This window comes from Sciurus carolinensis, chromosome 6 (genome assembly GCF_902686445.1).
Source record: "Sciurus carolinensis chromosome 6, mSciCar1.2, whole genome shotgun sequence".
NCBI classification, from domain to species: domain Eukaryota; kingdom Metazoa; phylum Chordata; class Mammalia; order Rodentia; family Sciuridae; genus Sciurus; species Sciurus carolinensis.
The window spans coordinates 106,201,457-106,226,469 of NC_062218.1; the positions used below are offsets into that span (position 1 = coordinate 106,201,457).

At 34.9% G+C, this 25,013-nt stretch overlaps 2 protein-coding genes across 4 annotated transcripts in view; one reads left to right on the forward strand and one right to left on the reverse strand.

The window, feature by feature from the left end:
- Nucleotides 1-2,175: 2,175 nt before the first annotated feature.
- On the reverse strand, nucleotides 2,176-6,255 carry LOC124987115 (sperm-associated acrosin inhibitor-like). 2 transcript variants are annotated; one of them, XR_007109139.1, is made up of 5 exons: nucleotides 6,105-6,255; nucleotides 5,416-5,528; nucleotides 4,498-4,535; nucleotides 3,384-3,512; nucleotides 2,176-2,531 (listed from the first exon to the last, which is right to left on the reverse strand). XR_007109139.1 is itself a non-coding variant. In XM_047556091.1 (5 exons), exons 2-5 carry the CDS (start codon nucleotides 5,480-5,482, stop codon nucleotides 2,486-2,488), a joined length of 267 nt encoding a protein of 88 aa, XP_047412047.1. In that variant the 5' UTR covers nucleotides 5,483-5,528; nucleotides 6,105-6,255; the 3' UTR covers nucleotides 2,176-2,485. The 2 variants fall into 2 exon arrangements, 1 of the variants encoding a protein (XP_047412047.1); XM_047556091.1 differs by having other exon boundaries at nucleotides 3,397-3,512.
- A 250-nt stretch (nucleotides 6,256-6,505) lies between these two features.
- Nucleotides 6,506-25,013, forward strand: part of LOC124987114 (serine protease inhibitor Kazal-type 6-like) — a 60,739-nt gene continuing 42,231 nt past the window's right edge. Inside the window, exons 1-2 of one of the 2 annotated variants that reach the window (XR_007109138.1) lie at nucleotides 6,506-6,831; nucleotides 12,951-15,769. Coding sequence is in view for 1 of the 2 variants with exons in the window: in XM_047556089.1 (XP_047412045.1) it covers nucleotides 6,794-6,831 (38 nt within the window). In the remaining variant the exon portion in view is untranslated. Of the gene's footprint in view, nucleotides 6,832-12,950; nucleotides 15,770-25,013 lie in introns of those variants that run through there. The other variant, XM_047556089.1, reaches the window with a different exon arrangement.

Consider the following 25,013-nt stretch of genomic DNA (forward strand, 5'->3'; position numbering starts at 1 on the left):
CAATAATACATTTGTTCCCTTGGGGTTGGTTAGATATGAATTGCAAAGCAAGCTAAGAAATTACATGATACAGTGTCATAAGAAAATTGCATAGCATAGTGTCTGACACATAGCAGACCCTTATGTAGTACGTAAGATAGAAAAGAAAGATCTAGGGCTGGGGTGTGGCTCAGTAGTAGTGTGCTTGCCTAGCACCAGTGAGGCCCTGGGTTCCATCGTCAGTACCACATAAAAATAAAATAAAGGTATTATGTCCAACTACAACTAAAAAAAAAAAATTTAAAAAGAAAGAAAAGGAATATCTAAATAAATGTCAGTATTCACTGATGTAAATTTTAAATTATTTTTTTATTTTTACAGACAGCATTTTGATTCATTGTACACAAATGAGGTACATCTTTTTGTTTCTATGGTTATGCATGATGTAGATTCATACTATTCCTGTAATCAGACATGTACATAGGGTAATGATGAATGTTTCATTCCACCATTTTTCATACCCCACTCCTCCCACTCATTTCCCTCTATGTGATCTAAAGTTCCTCCATTCTTCTCTCACTACCCACCCTCCACCCCCATTATATATCATCATCTATTCATCAGGGAAACATTTAGTCTTTGGTTTTGGGGATTGGTTTATTTCACTTAGTATGATATTCTCTAATTCCATCCATTTATCTGCAAATGCCAGATAAATTATTATGGATGAATAATATTCCATTGTATATATATACCACAGTTTCTTTATCCATACTGATGTAATTTTTATGCAAGTCTTCAGTATAAAAGGCCATATGACTGGCTGAATAATTTTTTTATGATGTAGCTCTATGAATTAGTATTTTAATGGATATATTTTTAAAAATTGTTTTACACCAATATAGAAATAAAAGGGGATGGGGAGGAAATCCATGAAAATAGAAGGGAGACCAGTGGAGCAGAGGAAGAAGATTGAAAGGGAGGGAGGAGGATTGGGAATAGAAAAGAACATGAACCAAATCATGCTGTGTGATATATAAATACGCCATGTGAATTTCACCTTTATGTATATCTATAAAGCATTAATTTTAAAAAGTATAAAGAGAAGAAATACCAGTAGACTAGAGGAAGGAGAACCACGGGTGGAAGAAGGGGAGGGAAAAAGGATGGATTGGAGACTGAAGTGGAGAAAATTATATTCCATGCATGTATGATAATGTCAAAATGAATTTCAATATTATATATAGATATAATGTACTAATAAAACGTTAAAAATGTAAAGAAAATACTGGAATTGTTTCATGACATTGCCATCACACTGTTCACCCTTTAGGTGTGAAAATATTTATTGAGAAGGTGATCCTGTGTGGCATAACATATGTCACAAATTTTAGTCTTCAAATAGTTACTGTATATTTCTGTCATTAAGTTCAAGTTTTGAATGGGCCTTTGAACTCTCCTGTTTCTTGTGCTGAGTAATGGAGAGAAATGGTTTTCATGCTTGAACACCATCATAGAAGCCCTAAGTGAAGGAAGATATTGTTGACTATTATCCAGGTCACACCACTACATCTCACTAACTTGTAAGCACAAGATGGAAACATGATAAATGTCTCCCAAGCCTCATTAACCTTGCATTGCTTTTGTACTGATCATACAATCTGTTCAACCCTAGGCATATTCTAGAACTTACAGTCTTAGTACTGCTTAAATTTGTGATTATAACATTATCTGGATGCTTCTTAGAAATTTAAGTTTCCAGACTCGACAAAGAAAAGATTCTCATTCTTTTTCTTTGAATTTTTTGTTCTAATTGTACATGACAGTAGAATGCATTTTATACATTTTGATAGGTCATATATAAATGGAGTATAATCTCTCATTTTCTGATTATACATATATAGGATCACATCGGTCATGCAGTCATACGTGTACATGAGGTAATAATGTCTGTTTCACTCTGCTCTCATTCCTTCCCCCTTCCCCTCCCTTCACTCCCTTCTACCTAATATAAAGTGACTCTATTCTTTCCTATTCCCTCCCCCTGTTACTGTCACAGAAAAGATATCAGACAGTTCTGTTCTTTACAAATAAGACAACGCTTGAAAATAAACGTTTTGCTTCAAAATTCTTCTATATAGAAGAATGCATTTATGTTAACCCACTATACAAAGGAACAAAGAACATTTTCATAAAGATAATTTAATATTTTATTAAGCAAAATAGGGTGTTAATTACATTAGGTTACAAGTTATCAAACATAATATTAGCTTGAAAATTAATATTTAAATAGTTGAACAGAAAGGATAAAATTCTGAAATCCCAGAATCTTAGAATTGGAAAAAATGTTGAATGTCCAGTATTCCATCAGTTGTTCTACAGGAAGATTCAACTGATCTTCTAGGAGCATAAGATCCTAATTGCAAAAATTCAAATTGCTTGTAGAATTCACTGCAAAATTGGGATCACAATAAAATCCATGGGACTATGTAGCTCTTCTAAAAATTCAACATTTACCATAATGTGCCAAACTAAATTTGCGGCCACTGTTTCTGTAGAGAAAGAAAGAGTCAGAGAGAGAGAGAGAGAGAGAGAGAGACAGAGAGAGAGAGAGGAGAGGGTAAAAAGAAATGATTAAAAGAACACATCCATTTTTGTCAGAAGTACACCAAGAGCTTCTTAATGGGAAAATCTGGGACTTGGGACATGATGGAGAGGCTGCGTTCTGCTTCTACAAGGGGTTGAACACCCGCTGCTCCCAGTCCCTGCATGTCTCCAACTATGGGGACTCCTAACACTTTCTACTTCCTCAGCTCTGCCTCAGCCTTGGAATCTGGCCAGACCTGAGAAAGCAGAGAATAAGGGATAATGTTATTGGTCCCTGAGAAAGACATGGCAATTGAGGGATTATAAATACAAAGACTTTATGATGTAAAACACCTGAAGAAAACACTGTGAATGAGATAGGAAATTTGAGCAAGGCCATCACCCCATTAAGTTCTTTAGGAGAAGGGAAGAGGGTTGAGATTTTGAGTAGAGGTTCCCTAGAATATCCAATGGTCTGAGGAAGGTTTGGAAACTTCAAGTTCGAGGGACAAATTTGACCATTGGGGGAGTCCCATTCTTGCACAAATGGGTTCATTTCACAGATTTCAATGTACAGCAGAGATCTGGTTAGCCTCAGGGCTTTGGAATCATTTATTGGTCACTAGTTTGCCACTATTCTAATTGATTTATATCATTTCAGAATACACAGTGGCTATATTCTTAGGACTCAAATACAAAATCACTTTCAGAAACAACAATTTCAAAGATAGGTACAAGTGTTTCTTTGTCTTTTACAACACATTAGTTTGTTTTTTTCTGTGTGTTCTGCACATTACTTAGAAAGAACCTATAATTACCATATGTTCTTACTTGTAGGCCATGCAGAAAATGCATTTGTTGCAATAAGTGTGGCCATCTGTTCCACAGACTGGAATATATTCTTTGGTGCAAATGTTTAAAAACTGATTATACAAATTACAGATCGTCTGTAAAACATACAGAGACAACATAAGCTTATCAGAAAACGGGTCATTGAAGAAAATGTCGTTCATTCTTAATATGTATCTCATACATCCAAAATGGAGTAAATATATTCTATACATCAGTATAAAGGCAAACACTTGAGTAATATAATAAACAGTAAAATAATAGTTATCCATTTTCTATAGTGCATAAGCCCTTTATAAAGAACGAGCCATAAAACTGGCTAAACATGATCCTAAAATGTTGTCAACCCACACCCATGACCTTCCTCTACAGATTATATCTTCCTTCCCTCCCCTCTGAGAGGAAATCACCTAACTGAATTTTCTGTTTATCAATTCCTGTATAATTTCCTTGCATATCAATGCATGTATTCATTACATACGTATAAGTTCTTACACCTCATCTTTATGAATGTATTTATTAATACAGACTTGTTCAGTTTTAGATATTTTGTTAATTTACACAAAGAAAACAAAGTTATATGTGTTCTCATCTATGATTTCCTTTTTATGCATCCTTGTGACCCATGCACAAACTAATATTTACAGCTGTAGTTCATTTACTTTCATCTTTAGGTAGCGATTCACTATATGAATATATAGAAGCCATTTTTAACAGTAAAATAGTAATTTGATGTACAGTCTTTCATTTGTTTTATTAGAATAAATAATACTACTCTAAATAGCATTTTCTCTCTCAGAGGCATATTAACAACAGCATCTCACTGCCAATGACTGGAACTTGCGGGGGAAGGATATTCATTATATCATCCTGTGTAGATAATAACAAATGGTTTTATACCGTTGGATGTATTCTATTTCTCTAACTTAGTGTAATGAAATTACACATTTTTATTTGCAAAAACTCGTTCTGTGTACATTCTCTTTGGTAAACTTTAGGCTAAAATATTCAATATTTTATTCAATATACAAAATAGTTAAGATTTTACTTTTTCAACTTCCACATCAATTAGTAATAACTTACCGGATACCTGTAAATTGCTGATTTTATGAAGAGAGTTTCTGAAAACAAAGGAGAGATGAGAAATTAAAATATCAACAAAGAATATAGTTTCTGGTGAGAAGTACCCACATCTATTTATAGTAGAAATTGATGCAAATTGAACACTACTATAAATAAGGTGTGAGAATTTTGTGACAGTATTAAAAAATTAACTTAAAATAAAGCAAATCTAGACAATTTTGATCTAAACTGATCCAACTCTACATATAAAAATATTATTTTATGTTTTTTAAATGACCCTTAATGCAATGCCTGAATTTTTCAATGAGTCATTCTGATTTTAAGGTTGAAAATATCTTGTATATGTTCACCTATATAGGAAAAAAAAAAGATCAATATTCTTTTCTACTTTCAAGATTCTATCTAATGTATCACAATTCCTTTATTCAGAAATTCACAGCCAAACTTGAGCCTTCAGGAAGATAAATTGCCCACTAAAATATCAATGAGTTCTCCTCTTATACCATGCTTTGACTTGGAGGACTTTGAGCTGGTAAACAACAAATCAGATTCACAAGGAGTGTCAGACTTACAAGATACTCTTTCTCCTAGCACATTGCATTCAGCTATAATGGAATTTGAGCTCCCAAAAGAAAAACAAATTTAAAGTTCTTGAGTTATAGGTAAGCAAAGACTTAAAATCTACAAGCCCATTCTAATCCACAACTCTTTCAACTTCTCTAATGAGACAAAAGAGAATAGGCAACCCACTAAGGTGATTTGAAAGAGGCCCCTATAAAACGCACTGTTTTGTCTCACCAGTTGGAGGATTCTATCCTTCAATTAAACAAACTCATTCATTTCTGGATTACAGCAGTTGTTTCTAGAATTTTCCAGGATATTTGAGGTGTTTCTCCCAGGATTGGAAAATTTACTCACCAGAATAAAGAGGAAATGTCAAGACAATGATGAAAATGACTTTGATTCTTGATGAGAAGAGAGGCATTTTATCAGGTCTATGAAAGAACTCTTTGGAATGTTAACAATGATACCTGGCATGTCAAGTAAAAAGAAAGAAACAAGGCCCAATTTTATAATGTTCTTATTTCTAGAGAAACTGCTATGATCTCTTAGTAGGGAGAACTATTCCCTTTGAACCTCTCCCCCCAAACTGTGATTAAAGAGGTCATAGAATGTCATCATGGGCCTGGTGTGGTGGTGCACTCCTTGGGATGCTGAGGCAGGAGGACCCCAAGTTCAAGGCCGCCTCAGCAACTTAGTGAGACCCTGTCTCAAAATAAAAAAATAAAAAGGGCTGGGAACATTGCTCAGAGGTTAAGCACCTCTTGAGTTTAATCCCCGGTACAAAACAAATAAACAAACAACAAACTTTCAACGTATCCTTTTTTTTAAAACGTCATCATGGAAAACACCTAAAGATATACAAAAAAGTACAGGAAAATAACTATTGATGAAAGAGAAGGAGCTACTCAGGACTCACTCTCCCAACCTTTCAATCAGCATAGAAAGAGGCTGGTTGCATTTTAAAAAAGGGAGGGAAAAAAAGGTACATTCAAATCCCAGTTATTTTCCTCAGAAAGTAATGAGTTATTTCAGGAAGGCCTGACCTGGAGCAGTCCTCACAGCAATGATGCACAAGCCTGTCTCCCCAGGTGCACACTTGACCTGCTTCACACAAAGAGAAGATGTTAGGACAACAGCTCTCGAGGCTATGGCTATCCTGTCACTTTTCATCCTCAACAAACACCTTCTATCTAAGTCTCTTTTATTGACCCGTGAGTGAGGAGCTCAATGGGGGTAAGACAGATGATCCAGATAAGACAACAAAGGTATTCTGTGTCTTTTCTGGAGGAGGTAAAGTAGGTCAGGAGAAGTGCCTCCCCAATACTTCTCAAAAGATTTTCACTCAGCAGGAGGCATGGGGACAATTAGATCTCCTGAACCCAAAAGTACAAGGAAGAAGAAGTAATGAAAACAGGTTATAGATCCTAAGATAAAGAAGGTATGTGAAAGCTTTCCAAGCTATTGTGGAAAAGGGACAAGAGAATCAATCAGGAAAACAAAGTTTGGGAATGGCATTTAGATCTGGATCTTAGTTCTTTGTGTTTATGAGAACTATATGCATGTGAGAGTCATGTGAAGAACTTGCTGAGACTTTGGAAGCATCAGCCTGTAGTCAAAACAGTGGATCAATGTTTAGAAGAAGACACCTGAGCATTAGCCTGGTGTGAGAGGTCCCAGATGAATCTCATGTGCAGCCAAGTTTGGGGAAGCATCTCCAGGAGACAGGGTACAAATGCTTGGAGCAAGAGAAGTGAAGACGGGTGAGACCAGGTGGGGCATTGCCTTAAAATATGGTAAAAATGTGTTCTTTACTTCAGCAGAACTAAGGGGACAATGAAAGATTTTAAAGGAGACTGCTTTAAAGTTGTTTTCTTTGTGATTAATGTTCCTTACAGTCTGTCTCAGTGAAAAGAACATCAGCAGATGAAAGATCTTGGTACAAATCTCATCCTTTCCTGAGTAACTCAATATTTAAATTCTGTGATTCAATATTTAAACTCTCTAATCCATAGGTCTCTTGTAAATATGACAATTAAAATATCTATCCTATTATTTGTGGTAAATGTAAGAAACAAAATATTTAGATTGCATTTAAGTTGTGTGTTTGGTGGGCACCTTAATCCTACCTGCTGATTTTTGCAACATAGAAGATCAGGATTTATAAAGAAACTTTGATATGAGTGATGTTCCATGCCAATTTATTGGAAAACCCAAATCTAATACGTGTAGAAAATCCTCCATTATTATAGTGAAGCAAATTTTATACCTACCCTAGCAACTTTCAACTGTCTAGCTGGGCATCATCAGAGATACCCATGCCAAATGTTCCTGATACAGAATATTTGCTGGAAAAGGTCTCTTGGAAAGGAGGTGTGTATTAAATAGGGAAACAAAAAATTTGTGGACATGATTACAAGAGTGCATAACTTCTACATAAACTAAACTTCCTCCATTCTTTAAATTATGTAGAAGGAAATGAGAGGGAGGTGGGGTATGAAAAACGGTGGAATGAGACAGACATCATCACCCTATGTACATGTATGATTACGCGAATGGTTTAATTCTACATCGTGCACTACCATAGAAATGAAATGATGTACCCCATTTGTGTACAATGAACCAAAATGCAGTTTGTAAAAAATAAAAATAATAAATAAATAATTTTTAAAAAAGAGTACTTAACTACTTTTTCTGGGACATTCCTGAATAGAAGAGGCTTGTTGTAGCGGCCTGTATTATCATGTGAGGATGTTTGAGAGGAAAGTAAAAAGGCTTATTTACTTCTCTACTGAAAAAGATATACAGTGAAGTGCACAGAGATTAGTTGAAGAGAAAACCTCTGGACTACAGAGGAAAGATCTCATTGATGAACAGGATTTATCTACAAATCAGATAAGACTATGTCAGCAAGATCAAAAGTCCAGAAGAAAGCGTGCCCATTCTCATGTCAAATTCACACAAATAGACTGATTAATTCACAAAGTCATACTCCTTTTCAATCCAGATACTCAAGTACCAGACAAAGAGCTAACATTTGGGCCTCTGAGGAATTTATGATCCGAATAAAAAGGATGAAGGAAGGTCAATCAAAAGTTTAGATCTGCCAGGCATGGAGGTAGTGCTCCTGTTATCCCTGTGTCTTGGAAAGTTATAGCAGGAGGATCTCAGACTCAAAGCCAGCCTCAGCAAGGTAGCAAAACCATGTCTCATGATAAAAAACGCAAAAGGCTGCAGATGAAGATCAGTGCCCCTGTATTCAATCTAAAAAAAAGCCAAACATTCATTCAATTACAAAGTACTGTATTTCCTCACCAAATGACAATTTTTAGATATTTTTAAACTTGTGGTGTTTTACTTTATTTTAGCTAAAAAATGGAGCTAATATGTACCTAATAAGATCTTCATAGAACTAAGTTAAATTAGCATGTGGGATGTGGCAAGCTGACTCACAGCTTGTGTGGGAGCCATAGTGGTAGATTTTTATTCATTAATGAATACTAACTTTCACCAGCACACTGGGCACACCTACAGGTCAGTGATGATATCTGCTTTTACTTACAGAATTTCCCTGAACATTATATGTAGGGTCTGATGCATAGTAGGAGTTTAAGAAGAATCTTGAATAAAAGTAAAAAGAATATATGTGTGAACTGTCTAACATTCATTGAATAATGTTTTGATGTATGTCCTATATAATAAAGAATATGAAACCGAATGAATACACTTTTAAAATGTGCCTTGAAAAGTGGATATTCTAATGGACACTTTGACTACAAATAATTACTGAGATGTAAATGAATATATCATTCTTTTAGAGTCTAAATTTTTTTACTGAAAAGGAAAGCAGGCCTGACATGGTATATATGGCAGATTGTAGTCATCTTCCAGTATTTGATTCATCTCTGACTTTCACCCAATATTTAAATGAATGTTTGACAACTCAGTAAAGCTGCTTCTTTTTGGTTGTGAGACAAGAAGTGGAAACACATCAATCCTGGCTGACAAATGGATGTCCTAGATTGACTAAATGAGTTGCCTGACATTCCAGGGTCACCAATCTCTTTCTTAACAAATTTGTGAGACAGAAAGAAAATATAAATTGTTTATTTCACTCTGAGAAATCTCACAGTATATTTGAATCTATTATGCAATGCATTCAATTATAAAAATGTCCTATGCCTTAGTAGTTAAGTCTGTATTTCCTAACATTTTCTAATCCTAAAATTCTAATATTAACCAGAGATTACTTGCGAATTCCAGTTCCTAGATACCTCTCCTAGAGGTCTGGATTATTTACGATAAAGAATATTCCAGGTACATATTTTTGATAAACACTTGTATAATCATCTTTTAAAATGTTTAGTGACAGTTAACCATAAGTATTCATGTATCTTTACCCACTGCCCAACAAAGAAAGATTTTTAATTAAGATGAATTTATTTAATAGTTGAGTAAAATACCTGTAATTGTAAATTTCACTAGATTTTATATTATCAAACACAAAATTAAAATAATAGTTTTTCAAACTATCACTGAATAACTGAACACAAGGAATAAAAATCCTTCAATCATAGGTTTACAGGTTGGAAAAAATTCTTCAATATCCTGTGTTCCATCTGTGTACCATAGAAGAAATAACTGGTTGTCTTAGAATTGAAGGCCCTGGTTGAGAGGATTCCATTTGATTGTAGGATCCACCACAAAATGGGGTTACCATGGAAGCCACATGAATGTACAGTTCAGGCAAAGTTCAACACACATCACAATGATAAAACTTTAAATGTCCTTTACTTTCTCTGTAAATAAAAACAGAAGAAAAATAAGTTATTGAAAGAACATTTTAAATTCCCTGAATATTGCATAAAATGCTTCTTAATGAGGAGGACATGAACTCAGAGCAGTTTGGAGAATCTCCACTCCTCTTCTGCAGGCAGCTGGGCCCTACCCAATGCCTAGCCTTGCAGGAGTCCCATTCCTGATCTGGGTCACTGGACTCTTTCTACATGCCCAGTCCTGACTCAGTCTTGGGACTGGCACAGGCTCAAAGAAGGAGAAAGTTAGAGATCCAGTAGTTCTCTAGAAGAAGAAGCCAATTTGGGGACTGAATGTATAATTCTATGGAAGGAAACACTTGTGAGAGAAAATGTGGAGGGCAGCAGGTGGGCTGGTTGCATCTTTAAAATGCAAACTCCCTCTGAGTGAAGGAGCAGGAAGGAAGACTGGGTGAGGTGTCCTAGACTGCACTGTACTCAAGGAGGATGTGTAGGCTGTCACCACATTTTAGGAGACAAATGGATCCTCAGAGAAAGACCTGCAGAGTATTAGACCCAATTGTGATGAATTTCAGAGTTCTGTAGTTAGGTTTCTTATTTAATTATGGTCCCTGTGTCTTCGAGCTACTTCATGGAAATTATAATTCAGCATCTGGACTTTGTAATTACATTATATTGGTCACCAGTGTGCCATTAGTAATTCATGATGATTAAATTAAAGTAAATTAATTGATTTTTACATTTGCAGAATATCTAGTAGAGTTATGCAGAGAGGTCATATACAAAGAGGCTTTTATAAATGAGAACTTCAAGGAAAGGTACAACTGTGTTCCTGTGGCTTTTACAGAGATAGTTATTTTCTGTATATGTTATGCCAGTGTCATCAGAAATATGGGTTTTCCTGTCATTTTTTTGATGGTTTCTTCATCACATTGGAAGAGCCAATATTTAACCTATTGTTCTTTTGTTTTTTCATTGCATAAAACACACGTATTTCTGTGAGTCTGGCCATCAGTTCCACAGATTGGCAGTGTTTCTCTGCTGCACATTATGTACACACTTTGCATACACACCACAGTCTGGTCGTTAAATATAAAGAGAACATAGAAGCTATTGGATAATCATCTTTTCAAAAATAGCTCTTATTCTTCATACAAATGTCACATACAAAAATGGAATAAATATATTCAATATTAATATTTAAAAATATACATTGAGGTACATACAACCCAATTAAATATGAATTATTATTGGCATATTTTTACGTACTCAATATTATTTTTAGAAACCATACAAATGAATGAGTATATTTTTATAATTGAGCTATCCTATCCCAACATCTCTTCACATTCAGGTCAATTCACATGCATTATTTTATACTATAAGGAATTATAAATCTAATTTTTAAATTTGTATTCTCCTTTCTCAATAATTTCAATACACAAGTACTTATCTACATATGTATTTCTGCATATATGAGGCATATATAGGTACAACTACAAATACAATTTTTTAGTGTTGATCATGTTGATAATTTACAAAAATAAACAATATTGTATATTCTGCTGAACCCGCTTTTTGAAATTCTTTGTGACCTTTATCTACTTAGTTACTTAACACTATGGTTCATTTTCTTCACCTCTCTATAATATTACATTGCATTAATCTATGGAGATTATTTAATACACTCTTAAATGTATAACTGGTTGGGGTTATTTAGACCTTCTTTCTTTATTAGAATAAAAAAATTTCCACTTTAAATATCCCTTAAGATATATTTGATGATTGTATATAATAAGGCAATACCCATTAATAGAATTTTTGAATAATGAGATATTTGTACCTTTTATATGGTTGGGAAGGCTATATTTCATGGCCTTTGTGTACTAATAATTCAGGGTTTCGTGATGCTTTTGTTTTGTTTTTTTACTTTTGGGAGGGTCATCCTAGCACACATTTTGTTTAATTAAATTTGCCTTTAAAACTTACAATACGAGAAAGACCTTTTTAAACTTCCACATTCATCAATATGAACTTACCTCATTGAAAAGCCTTGGAAGTGCAATAGAGAATTTTTCAACCTGCACACCAAAGAAAATAAAAAATAAGAAGAGGTAAGAAAGCATCACATTGTCTATGGTGGGAAGCACCCACATTTCCTAGTAGCATAAGACTATGCTGAAAATCACTTATTATGCCATATATGAAATGAATAATACCAAGAAGCTAATTAGGATTCAATTAATTACTATTAAGCACTAATATTTTGACTCTACCCAATATCTCATAGTTACTTTATTCTGAAACTGATGAGCTACCTTGAGCTTTAAGTAACATAAGTTGTCAATGGAAGGATCAATGGGTTCTCTCATTGTGCAAGGCCTTGGCTTAGAGGACTTAGAGTTGGAAAATGACAAATGAAATTGTCAAGGAATATCATATCTAGAAGACATCATTACTACCCATTCTTTGCATTTAACAACTATGGAATCTGACCTCCGAAATGGAAAAATAAAAAAAAAGAGCTAATATCTTTATCAAACAATAAAAAAAATATCAAATGTATTCTGCCTATGATTTTACTTATTTATTTCTTTTAAGGAGCAGAATCTTGCTGTGTTGCCCAAGCTGTCCTTGAACTCCTAGGCTCAAGGAATCCTCCCACCTTAGGCTCCTGAATAGTTGAGACTATGGACACACAGCACTGCACTTTTCAAAGATGTGAAATCAGAAAAGGCAACTCACTGATGTGATTTTACAAAAGCATTTGTAACATGCCTGGTTTGTCTCACCAGCTTATGGTTTACAAATGCAATTAAACCAACTTGTCCATCCTGAATTGCAATAGCTGCCTTCTGCATTTCCTGCTTCACCCAAGATTGAAAAATTCACTCACCAGAATAAAAAGGAAATGCCAAGGTAATAACGAAAATATCTTTGATCCATGATGATAAGAAAGACATTTTATCAAGTCTATGGAAAAAACCTTCAGGAATGAATGTTAGTAACACATTTCCAAATGAAAGTAATGGTAAAGGAACTATTCCACATCCCTCCCATAATTAGATTCTTAATTATAGTGGATTCTTTTTTCCTTTTTTCTTCCCCAAACCTCAGGATCAGCATGGCATAACATAAAACAGAAGACCTCCAAGAGCCATGAGGGAAACTCCAAGAAAGTCTTTTTCACACATTTAAGAAGGAGCTGTTTATTCTACCCACTCTTGGCTCAGTCCAGAAGGAGCCTGGCTGCATTTGAGGAATTATCCACATCAGAATCTCAAAACATGAACAGCCGTTTCAGGAAAGAAGGATTTGGACAAGTCCTTATACTGAGACTGACTCCAGGATACTCATCCAGAATCCCTTGTTCACCTACCTGACGCAGAGAACACAAAGGACAGAAGTCAACAGCTCTGAAAACTATGACTCTTCCGTTACCCTCTCTATCTCAGCCACCTCCATCCAGTTGAGAAGTCTCCCTTGTTGATCTGTTGGTGAAGTGCTTGATGGAGATAAGACACATGGCCCAGCATGATAAGACACATGCATTTTGTGTTCCCGTTCTAGGCTGTAGAGTAGCTCATGAGACATACATACTTCTCATTAGTTCCCTCAGCAAGAGATTTAGAACATTTTGATCTTATGTATTCAGAAATACAGGAATGGAGAGAGAAGAAAATGAGTACTTAGAGATCCTAGGATGAAGAGATATGAAAGTTTTCCAAGCTACTGAGATAGAAAGAGTAAATGAACAAAATAAGAAATAGAAAAATGAATTTTGAGAATTATAATTGGACATAGGCCTAGGTCTTTACTATTCTGCAATATCAGAAAGGCATTAGACTTAACTGGAAATTTGTTTATTTTTTTCTTTTTATTGCTTTTTAATATGCATTATAGTTATACATGATATTGGGGTTCATTTTGACATAAACATATCAAAATGCATTCTACTGTAATGTATAACTAATTAGAACAAATTTTTTAAAATCTGCACTTAAATAATGTGCTATAGTTACATTCCTCACCCTAATCTATCCTGCCTTTCATAGAGAGAATAAGGCTATGATTTAGAAACAATCTTCAAGTTGAAAATGTTCCATGAAAATACAGTGGACATGACATTTGAGAGAAAATTTAAATAAATCCTACCTGGAAATCATCATTAATCCTTTTATTCCATACATTGGCCTTTTCTGTTTACATATATTCATAAGCAGAAAGCAAAAGCAAAAAAAGACCATCATAATTTTCAACAGGTCACATGTGTCTTACATTATGCATACTTTTTTTATTTTTAAATTTATTTTTAATAGATACATAAAATATCAAAATTATATACGTATATATAAATGGGGTAGTATGATGTTTTGATACGTGCATATAAAACATTTCCCAGTTTCTTATGGTGCAAAATTAGGAATCATTCTTGCTTTGTGAAATACATAGTATGCGGGTGCTATTTTTATCACCCTATTCAGGAACAGAACAACAGACCTTCTTATTCCTTTCTAATCGTAACTTAGTACCTATTGATCAATCTCTGCATCCCTGCTTTATCCCTATAGATTACTACTATTTTAAGTAAAACATGATAATGAGATATATATATATATATATATATCACTGCATTCTACTATATATATATATATACACTAAGAGTAAAGTGCAACATGTGTATAGACAGAGATAAAATGTGTAATGATTAGATCAGGATAATTAGCATATCTATCACTTCAGAATTTTATCACTTATTTGTGTTGGGACATTCAAAATTCTCTCTACTAGCTCTTTTGAAATATTTGATTAATTACTGTCAGTCATAGCCATCCTGCTGTGCTATATAACATTAGAAGTTTTTCCTACTCTACAACTGCTCCCCTGTACCACTTAGGTATCTTCTCTCCAGTCTCCCCACCCATCTGCCCTCGCCCACACCCGTACACTTCCAAGGCACTAGTAACCACTATTCTGTTCTGTTACTTTGGGATCCACTTTGGCCTGGTTTGTAGGAATGGGTCCAGTAAGATGTGTGGGGAAGTGCTTGTCTGCTTCATGGAAACCTAAGAGGATGTTTTACAGTGGGCTACTCCAGCAGCAAGTGCTTTGGATGTCTATTGTCTGAATGCTGATTCCCAGGGACCTCCTACTTATGCTTTCCTTACAAGGTCCCTCTTGTTTCATAGTTGATCTCGCCTTGCTTTGTGCTTGATTTCCTCTTTATAAGGCCATCGTGTATCTTCTTGCTCTGCGAAATCTCTGCCACTTCCTCACTGCACTCCTGTGTTCTGCCTCAAACACTCCAGTGAAATTGCTGCTGTTCTTTGGTGTGGTCATCTTGTTGTAGAGAGAAGCATTCCAGGCATCTCTAACCAGCTAGCATCACCAGAATAATATCATCCACATATTATTAAAGCTCTTTTTCTATGATTTAAATCCAATCCAGACTTGTGTTAGAGTGATCATCATCTAAAAGGTAGATAATAACCAATGTTGGTGAGAATGTGGAGGGAACTGGAACCCTCGTATGACCCTACTAGGAAGGTAAGGTGGTTCAGCTGCTGTGATGGCTAATTCTGGTGTTCAACTTGACTGAATTGAGGGATTCCTAGCCAGGTGGTAAAGCATACTTCTAGGTGTGTTTGTGAGAGGTTTCAGGGAAGACTGACTTGTCAGTCAGTGAAATGAGTGAGAAATACCCATCCTGAATGTGGACAGCCCACCTGATAGGCTAGGGTCCCTGATGGAATGCAAAACTAGAAAAAGGGGGATGCTAAATCTCAATTGCATTCTTTATTTCTGTGGAGGTACATTTTTTTGCTGCTGTTACCCATAAATATCAGATTAAAAGTTGTTCAGCTTTTGAATGCAAACTCTGGCATGTAATGCAGACTAAATTGGTTAACAAAAATAATAAAATGTTCAGTTTTCTATTCAAATTCCCTTTTATCACCAAAACGTCAGATTTTAAATATCTTTAAATTTCCTGTATCTCTTTTTCAGTAGGTCTAAAAAAAGAGCTAAAGTCTACCTAACAAGATCATTATAAGAACTAACTTAATGTGTTGAATGTTGTTCACAGAGCTTTATTGAGAACACTAATAATATAAAGGGGAAATTTCACTCATTTAAATAAATGAATAATAACTTCAATCTGTACATTGAAGTTCCTAGAGAAGAGTGACTATCTTTATTTTGATTACCATTTTATCCCTAGTATTTGACCTAGAGTCTGGCATATGGTAAGCCTTTATTTAAAGTTTACTGCTAAGAAAAAATGCATACATGAATAACCTAGAGTTCACTAAAGGATTTTTATACAAGTCATCTGCAAAATAATTTAAAAGGTAATGCAATTGGCTGTATGCATTTTTGTAATGTCACTTTACAAATTAACATTCTAATGAATATTTTCCTTAAAAGGGATATTAAAGACTTTAAATCTTTAAATAATTATATAGTGACCCCCCCACTATTACTCTTTACATGTAAAAATATGAATTGAAAACAGCATTCTTGGTGTAGCACATATTACAGAATTCTATCTGTCTTCCAATAGTCAACCCACACTTCTGTAATTACATTAAAGGTTTAAATGAACCTTTGGAAATATAGCTAAATCTTGTTCCTAGTGGCTAAAAGATGGAGACAACTGAAGAAAGATCTTTGGCTGGCATGAGCCCAAGAATGAAATCCTAGGTTAATGAAGCCATTGCTACCTGTCATCCCATGATCCCTCATCTACCTTTCAATGGATTTGGGACAAAAAGTAATTTTTTACTTTACCAAACCTCATACATCTTATTTTATCTTTCTACAGATTCTGCAACTCATTCAATTTTGGATATATCATAAATCATAGAATCTAAATCAGTATTGCCTAAGGTTCACAATCATAATGCTAACCTGAGATACTTCTTAGATTTTCAATGGCCCAGAACCTCTCCTGGAAGTTCTGAATCTTTAGAACAAAGTATCTGTGTTTTATATAAATACTCAAATAATATAATATTTGGTCATGTTTGGGATATAGTTATATGACTATAGATACCAAAAAGTTCATATGCCCTAAGCTATACCCCATTTGTATAAATTTTAATAAATAAAATAACACCATTTAACATTTTATGGAGCAAAACATTTAGGGATTTAAATCACACTTTTGTGTTATGAAGCATAAAATTGGGAAATCGGTTTTTCAAAGTGTCATTTTATTATTGAACATAGAAAATAAAGGCCTTGAAATTTAAATTATACAAGCTTTGAGTTGGAAAGAACATAGACTGTCCTATGTTCCATCTGGTTCATATAGGAGAATTCCCCTGGTCTTCTGTGAATGGAAGTCTTTGAGCATTAAACTCTTACTGTTTGCAGAATCCATTGTGAAATGGTATCCAATAAAACCCATAGGAATATGTAACTCTAGGAAAATGTTACTATCTGCCATATGAGCAAACTCAAATTTGTCATTGCATTTTCTGTTGAATTAGATGAAAAAGAAAAAAAGAGAATCATTAAAATAATACATTAGATTCCCTGGGGTAATTTATTTGCTTCTAAATCAGGAGAATTGAACCTGAGGATGATGGGGAAGCTGTGCTCCACTTCTTCAGGAGAAAGGCCACCTGCTCCTTAACCCCACAGATGTTTTCTTTCCAATGTGGAGATACTCAACCCTGGCTACTCACTCAGTCATTACTTGGGCTTCTGATGATACCTAAGATGGGTGGCATTATGAAGTGGTTTATTCCAGGTCTTACAAGAGGCAGACTTAATTTTGGAAGAAACTTGGCAAAGATTTCATAATAGGAAACACCTATGTAAGAAAATGGGGCATAAGATAGAGAAGATTGGTAAACCTTTAATGACCAACTGGTTCAGGGTGAAGGAGAGAGCACAGAGAGTCCAGGCTGGAGATACCCTGCATTCTCAGTATGGTCTGGAAGGACATCACAGTTTCCAGAGACAAAGTTGACAATAACATGAGTTCCTTTCTAGCATCAAGGACCGATTGCCCATGGTAGACTTTAGGAATGCAGAGTCATTCTCATTCTTGCTCAGTTATGCTGCCTTTGCTGGAAGTCTTCAAGATTGACTCTCATGGAATCACAGAGATCTGTTCAGCATCATGGCTTTAGAAATATAGCACACCAGCTACTGAGTCTGCTGTTAGTATTAAATTAATTGGTTTATACATTTACAGAACATCCAGCATGGCTATGTTGATAATTCAAATACTATGTTCAGGAATAATCATTTCAAGGGAAGGTAGAAGTGTGTACCCTTGGTTTATACAAAACTATTAGAAGTATTTTCATGATATGCTGTGCCAAGATTATCAGAAATATGAATTTTCCTATTATTTTGTGATGATTTCTTTATTACTTTAGAACAGATATTTACTATTATGCTCTTACTTCAATGCAGTGCAGGAAATACATGTATTGCAATAAGTCATTAGTTGCACAGATTGGAAAATATTCTTTTGTACAAATATTTGAAAAATGATCATACCCACTGCAGTCTGACTTTAAAATAGATGAAGAAAAAGTTTATTAGATAGTGAACATTTGGCTACAATCTTCTTAAATCTTAATAGGCTATGCCATACATCCAAACTGAGAAAGACATAATTTATATTTAGGCTTAAAGACCTATATTTATGGGCCCATAGTCCAATAAATAATAAAATATTTTCAATATTTTTATAAATGCCTTTTATTAAGAATGGTCATACAACTGGCTTTATGTGGTTTTATAATGTAGTCAGCACCTCCAATCATCTATGACCTTCCCTTCTCAGCTCACCACTCCTTCACTCCCACCACACCAACAGGAAATCACCAAACTGGATGCTATGTTTATAGTCCCTGCCTCCCTTTTAAATTTCTCTCATAACAATGCATACTTTAACTCTATCTTTCATGGATTTGTATCTTGCTAATTCACACACAAAAAACATATAGCTGTATGTATTCTTGTATGACTTGTTTTTTTATAAATTCTCATGGCAAATCTATCTATCTATCTATCTATCTATCTAAAATATAATATAGATAGATATTTAGAGCCAAAGCACATTTATTTTCACCTACATTTAGTGTTCAACTATGTGAATATACAGAAATAATTAACATTTTCATCCTAAAAATTGATAATATGGGAGGTACTTTCTTTCCTTTTGCTTTGCTGGGATGAACAATTCTACTTTCAGTATACCTTTACATATCTCAGTGTTGTAGACAACAGCAAAAAACCGTCAACAATTGGAATTTTGTATAGAACAAATTCATTGTAACTCCATGCAGACAATGTCAATCTGTTTTCCTAATGCTTGTTATATGGGTTACTTGATCTTGACGTACACATATTTTTAGTTTTTGAAGAATAGATCTTTAATTTTTTGTTTGGCCAATTTTGCTGTGTTTGGAACACTGAAAATGGTTTCAAAGTTTACATTTTTCAAATTTCAAATGAACTAGTAATAACATACCCAATTCTTGTGTGGTTTTAAAATAGCAGTTTTTGCAATCAAAGAACCATTTTAAAAAGAAGAGTTCCATACATACAATGATTGAAGAAATTCATGCAATTCACCTACTCAAGAAACTGCTACCAAAAAGATGATAATTTATGCCAGTAGCAAAAATTAAAATTCTCAAATACATCCAAATCTTAAAGTTAATACCCGAATTAGTATGACTATGAAAAATAGTGCCATGTATTATTTTCAATAATTTCTACCCTTCTATATAAAGGTACTCATTCTTTTTTTTTCTTTTTTTTTTTTATTATTGTAAACAAATGGGATACATGTTGTTTCTCTGTTTGTACATGGCGTAAAGGCATACCATTTGTGTAATCATAAATTTACATAGGGTAATGTTGTTTGATTCATTCTGTTATTTTTCCCCTTCCCCCCACCCCTCCCACCCCTCTTTTCCCTCTATAGAGTCCTTCCTTCCTCCATTCTTGCCCTCCTCCCTAACCCTAACTCTAACCCTAACACTAACCCCTTCCACCCCCCATTAAGTGTCATCATCCACTTATTAGCGATATCATTCGTCCTTTGGTTTTTTGAGATTGGCTTATCTCACTTAGCATGATATTCTCCAGTTTCATCCATTTGCCTGCGAATGCCATAATTTTATCATTCTTTATGGCTGAGTAATATTCCATTGTATATATATACCACATTTTCTTTATCCATTCATCAATTGAAGGACATCTAGGTTGGTTCCACAATCTGGCTATTGTGAACTGAGCAGCTATGAATTGATGTGGCTGTATCTCTGTAATATGCTGATTTTAAGTCCTTTGGGTATTCATTCTTAAGAGATTTAGAGAAGAGACACTTTTCTGGGATGGAAGAAAATGACCTTTATGAAGTTATTTAAATGTGAACCAATTCTGCTCTAATATCAGGATATTGTTCAATATCTAACTTCTGCTATATTCTGAAATTCATGAACTGCCTTGAGCTTTAAGATAAAAGTATGAGGGAGTCAGATGCGGTGGTGTGTGCCTATAATCCCAGCAGCTCAGGAGACTGAGGCAGGGGGATTGTAAGTTCAAAGCCAGCCTCAGCAATTTAGTGACACCCTAAGAAAATAGTGAGACCCTGTCTCAAATTAAAAAAAAAAATTTTAAAGGGGGTTTAGGGATGTGGCTCAAGAGCTTCTCCTGGAGAGAGAGGGCGGGGGAGAGAGAGAGAGAGAAAGAAAGAAAGAAAGAAAGAGGGAAGGGAGGGAGGGAGGGAGGGAAGAAGGAAGGGAAAGAAAGAAAGAGTTCTTTCCTTACATAAGGCCTTGAATTCACAGACTCAGAATTGATAGCTAAGAAATAACTGTAAAATTGGAAACTCCAGCAATACCATATATAGAAGAGATTATCCTGCACTTTGTGTTTAACAAACTTTTAATCCAATCTCAAAAAAACACCAAAAGTAAAAAGTTAGTTGAAGTCCTATAGTACAGCAATGAACAAAGAACTAATTCTACTGCTCACTGTAAACCAGCATTCTGTCTCTACTTCTCTAACATGGAAAATAAGAAGAGATTCATGGATGCAATATTTTAAAAGAATTTATAACATTCTGTTATTTCATAGTTTAAGAACTTCGAACCCAATTGTTTTTATTACTTATTTTTTTTTATTTTATACAGACTGCATTTTGATTCATTGTACAAAAATGGGTACATCATTTCATTTCTTTGGTTGTGCATGATGTAGATTCATACCATTTGTGTAATCATACATGTACATAGGGTAATGATGTCTGTCTCATTCCACCACTTTTCATACTCCTGCTCCCTCTTATTTCCCTCTATATAATCTAAAGCTCCTCCATTCTTCTCTCATCCCTCACCCCCATCCCCCTACCCCCATTATATATCATCATCTAGAACTCAATTTTTTTTAAGAAAGCACTCCATTCCTAAGGGATATATGATATATTCCAACCAGGACTGGAAAATTTACTCACCAGAATAAAGAGCACATGCCAACTTGATGAAAGTAGATTTGATCCATAATGAGAATAAAGACACTTGATTAAGTCTCTGGAAGAAATCCTTCAGAACATTTGGTACAATGGCACAGGGGCACATTGCCCATTTCCGAAGGACAGGCAAATGGAATCCAGGGCCCAAATTTTGGAAGTTTCTTACTTGTAAATAAACTCCAATCCCCCAGATTCCTAGCCAAAGTAACTGATTTCCTCTCTTTCTGCAAAGACCTTACTAGAGATGTGATAGAAAGCCCAAGGCAATCCTCTGTGAAAACATGAGAAAGAGCTTATGACTCCCTCAAATCTTTGGATAGGCCCACAAAGAGCCTGACTGCATTTCCATTTGAAATTGTGTCTTCTTTAGGAAAATAGGAATCATTATTTCTTTTTTTTTTAATAATTTAAATGTTATTTTAATGATATTTTAAATAATATTCTGATTCATTGTAAGCAAATGGGGTACAACTCGTTTCTCTGGTTGTACATGAAGTAGAGTCATACCATTTGTGTAATCATACATTTACAAAGGGAAATGATGTTTGTCTCATTCTGTTATTTTTCCTTCCCCGCATCCCTCCCACTCCTCTTTTTCCTCTATACAATCCATTCTTCCTCAATTCTTGCCTCCCTCCACCACCCATTGTGTATCAACATGCGCTCATCAGAGAGATCATTCGGCCTTTGTTTTTATGATTGGCTTATTTCACTTAGCATGATATTCTCTAATTTCATCCATTTACCTGCAAATGCCATAATTTTATTTTTATGGAGTAATATTCAAATGTGTATATATACCACAGTTTCTTTATCCATTCATCATTTGAAGGGCATCTAGGCTGGTTCCATTATCTAGCTATTGTGAATTGAGCAACTATGAACATTGATGTGGCTGCACCACTGTAGTATGCTGATTTTAAGTCCTTTGGGTATAGGCCAAGGAGTGGGATAGCTGGGTCAAATGGTGGTTCCATTCCAAGTTTTCAAAGGAATCTCACACTGCTTTCCAGAGTGGTTGCACTAATTTGCAACCCTACAAGCAATGTATGAGTGTACCTTTTTCCCCACACATCCTTGCTAACATCCTTGCTATTGTTGCTTGTATTCTTGATATTCGCCATTGTAATTGGAGTGAGATGAAATCTTAGGATAGTTTTGATTTGCATTTCTCTTGTTACTAGAGATGTTGAACATTTTTTCATATATCTGTTGATCGCTTGTAGATCTTCTTCTGTGCATTGTCTGCTCATTTCCTTTGCCCATTTGTTGATTGGGTTATTTGTATTCTTGGTGTAAAATTTTTTTTAGTTCTTTATAGATTCTGGGGATTGGTGCTCTACCTGAAGTATGTGTGACAAAGATTTTCTCCCACTCTGTAGGCTCTCTCTTCACATTGCTGATAGTTTCCTTTGCTGAGAAAAACCTTTTTAGTTTGAATCTATCCCAATTATTGATTCCTGCTTTTATACCTTGTGCTTTGGGAGTCATGTTAAGGAACTCTGGTCTTAAGTTGACATGATGAAGATTTGGATCTACTTTTTATTCTATAAGATGCAGGGTCTCTGGTCTGATTCCAAGGTCCTTGATCCATTTTGAGTTGAGTTTTGTGCAGGGTGAGAGATAGGGGTTTAGTTTCATTTTGCTGCATATGGATTTCCAAAAACACCCAGCACCATTTGTTGAACAGGCTATCTTTTCTCAAAAACAGGTATGTTTTTGGCAACTCTGTCTAGTATGAGGAAACTGTATTTGGGATTGTCTCTGTGTCCTCTATTCTGTACCATTGATCTACCTGTCTATTTTGGTGACAGTATCATGCCATTTTTGTTACTGTTGTCTGTAGTATAGTTGATGTTCTGGTATTTGTGATACCTCCTGCTTCACTCTTCCTGCTAAGGATTTCTTTAACTTTTCTGGGTCTCTTGTTCTTCCAAATGAATTTCATGATTGCTTCCTCTGTTTCTATGAGGTACATCATTCAAATTTTAATTGGAATTGCATTGAATTTGTATAGCACTTTTGGTAATATGTCCATTTTGACAATATTAATTCTGCCTATCCAAGGACATGGGAGATCTTTCCATCTTCTAAGGTTTTCTTTAATTTCTTTCTTCAGTGTTCTGTAGTTCACATTGTAGAGATCTTTCACCTCTTTTGTTAGATTGATTCCCAAGTTTTTTTTTTTTTTTTGAAGCTATTGTCAATGGGGTAGTTTTCCTAAATTTTCTTTCAGAGGATTCATCCCTTATGAATAAAAATGCATTAGATCTATGAGCATTGATTTTATATCCTGCTACTTTACTGAATTCATTTATGAGTCCTAGAAGTTTTCTGGTGGAATTTTTCAGCTCCTGTAAATATAGAATCATGTCATCGGAAAATAGGGATAGTTTAAGTTCTTTTCCTATTCGTATCCCTTTAATTTCTTTAATCTGTCTAATTGCTCTGGCTAGAGTTTCAAGAATAATGTTGAATAAAAGTGGTGAAAGAGGGCATCCTTGTCTTGTTCCAGTTTTTAGGAGGGATGCTTTCAGTTTTTCTCCATTTAGAATGACGTTGGCCAAGGGCTTAGCATAGATAGCATTTACAATGTCAAGGAATGTTCCTACTATCCCTATTTTTTCTAGTGTTTTGAGCATGAAGGGTGCTGTATTTTTTCAAATGCTTTTTCTGCATCTTTTGAAATAATCATGTGATTCTTAAATTTAAGTCTGTTGATATGGTGAATTTATTGATTTCCAGATGTTGAACCAACCTTGCATCCCTGGGATAAAACCCACTTGATCGTGGTGCACTATCTTTTAATATATATTTGTATGCGATTTGCTAAAATTTTGTTGAGAATTTTTGCGTCGATGTTCATTAAGGATATTGGTCTGAAATTTTCTTTCCTCGATGAGTCTCTGTCTGGTTTAGGTATCAGGGTGATATTGGCTTCATAGAACAAGTTTGGGAGGGTTCCCTCCTCGTCTATTTCATGGAATAGGTTGAGGAGTATTGGAATGAGGTCTTCTTTAAAGATTTTGTAGAACTCGGCTGAGAACCCATCTGGTCCTGGACTTTTCTTTGTTGGTAGGCTTTTGATGACCTCTTCTATTTCATTGCTTGAAATTGGTTTATTTAAGTTGTGTATTGTCCTCCTCGTTCAGTTTGGGTAATTCATATGTCTCTAGAAATTTGTTGATGTCTTTGAGATTTTCTATTTTTTTTGGAGTATAGATTTTCAAAATAGCTTCTAATTATGTTTTGTATTTCAATGTCTGTCATGATATTTCCTTTTTCATTCTGAATTTTAGTAATGTGAGTTTTTTCTCTCCTCTTTGTTAGTGTGGCTAAGGGTTTATCAATTTTGTTTACAAGGAATCGTTATTTCTGACAGGAGCAATCTGGAAAAACACTCATAGGAAAGCTACACACTAGGGTTTCCTAGATTCTCCATTTGACCTACCTCACACAAAGGGATAATGGATTTAAGGACAATAGCTCTGGAAGATGTGACTATCTTGTTCACTTTTCCTCAACCATCACCTCCTGGCTATGTCTTTTATTGATCTGTGAGTGAGGAGCTTGATGGGGGTAAGACAGATGGCTCAGGGCAAATAAAATACAGAGATATTTTGTGTTCATCCTGGAGGCTGTAAAGTAGGCCATGAGAGGTGACTCCTAAATGT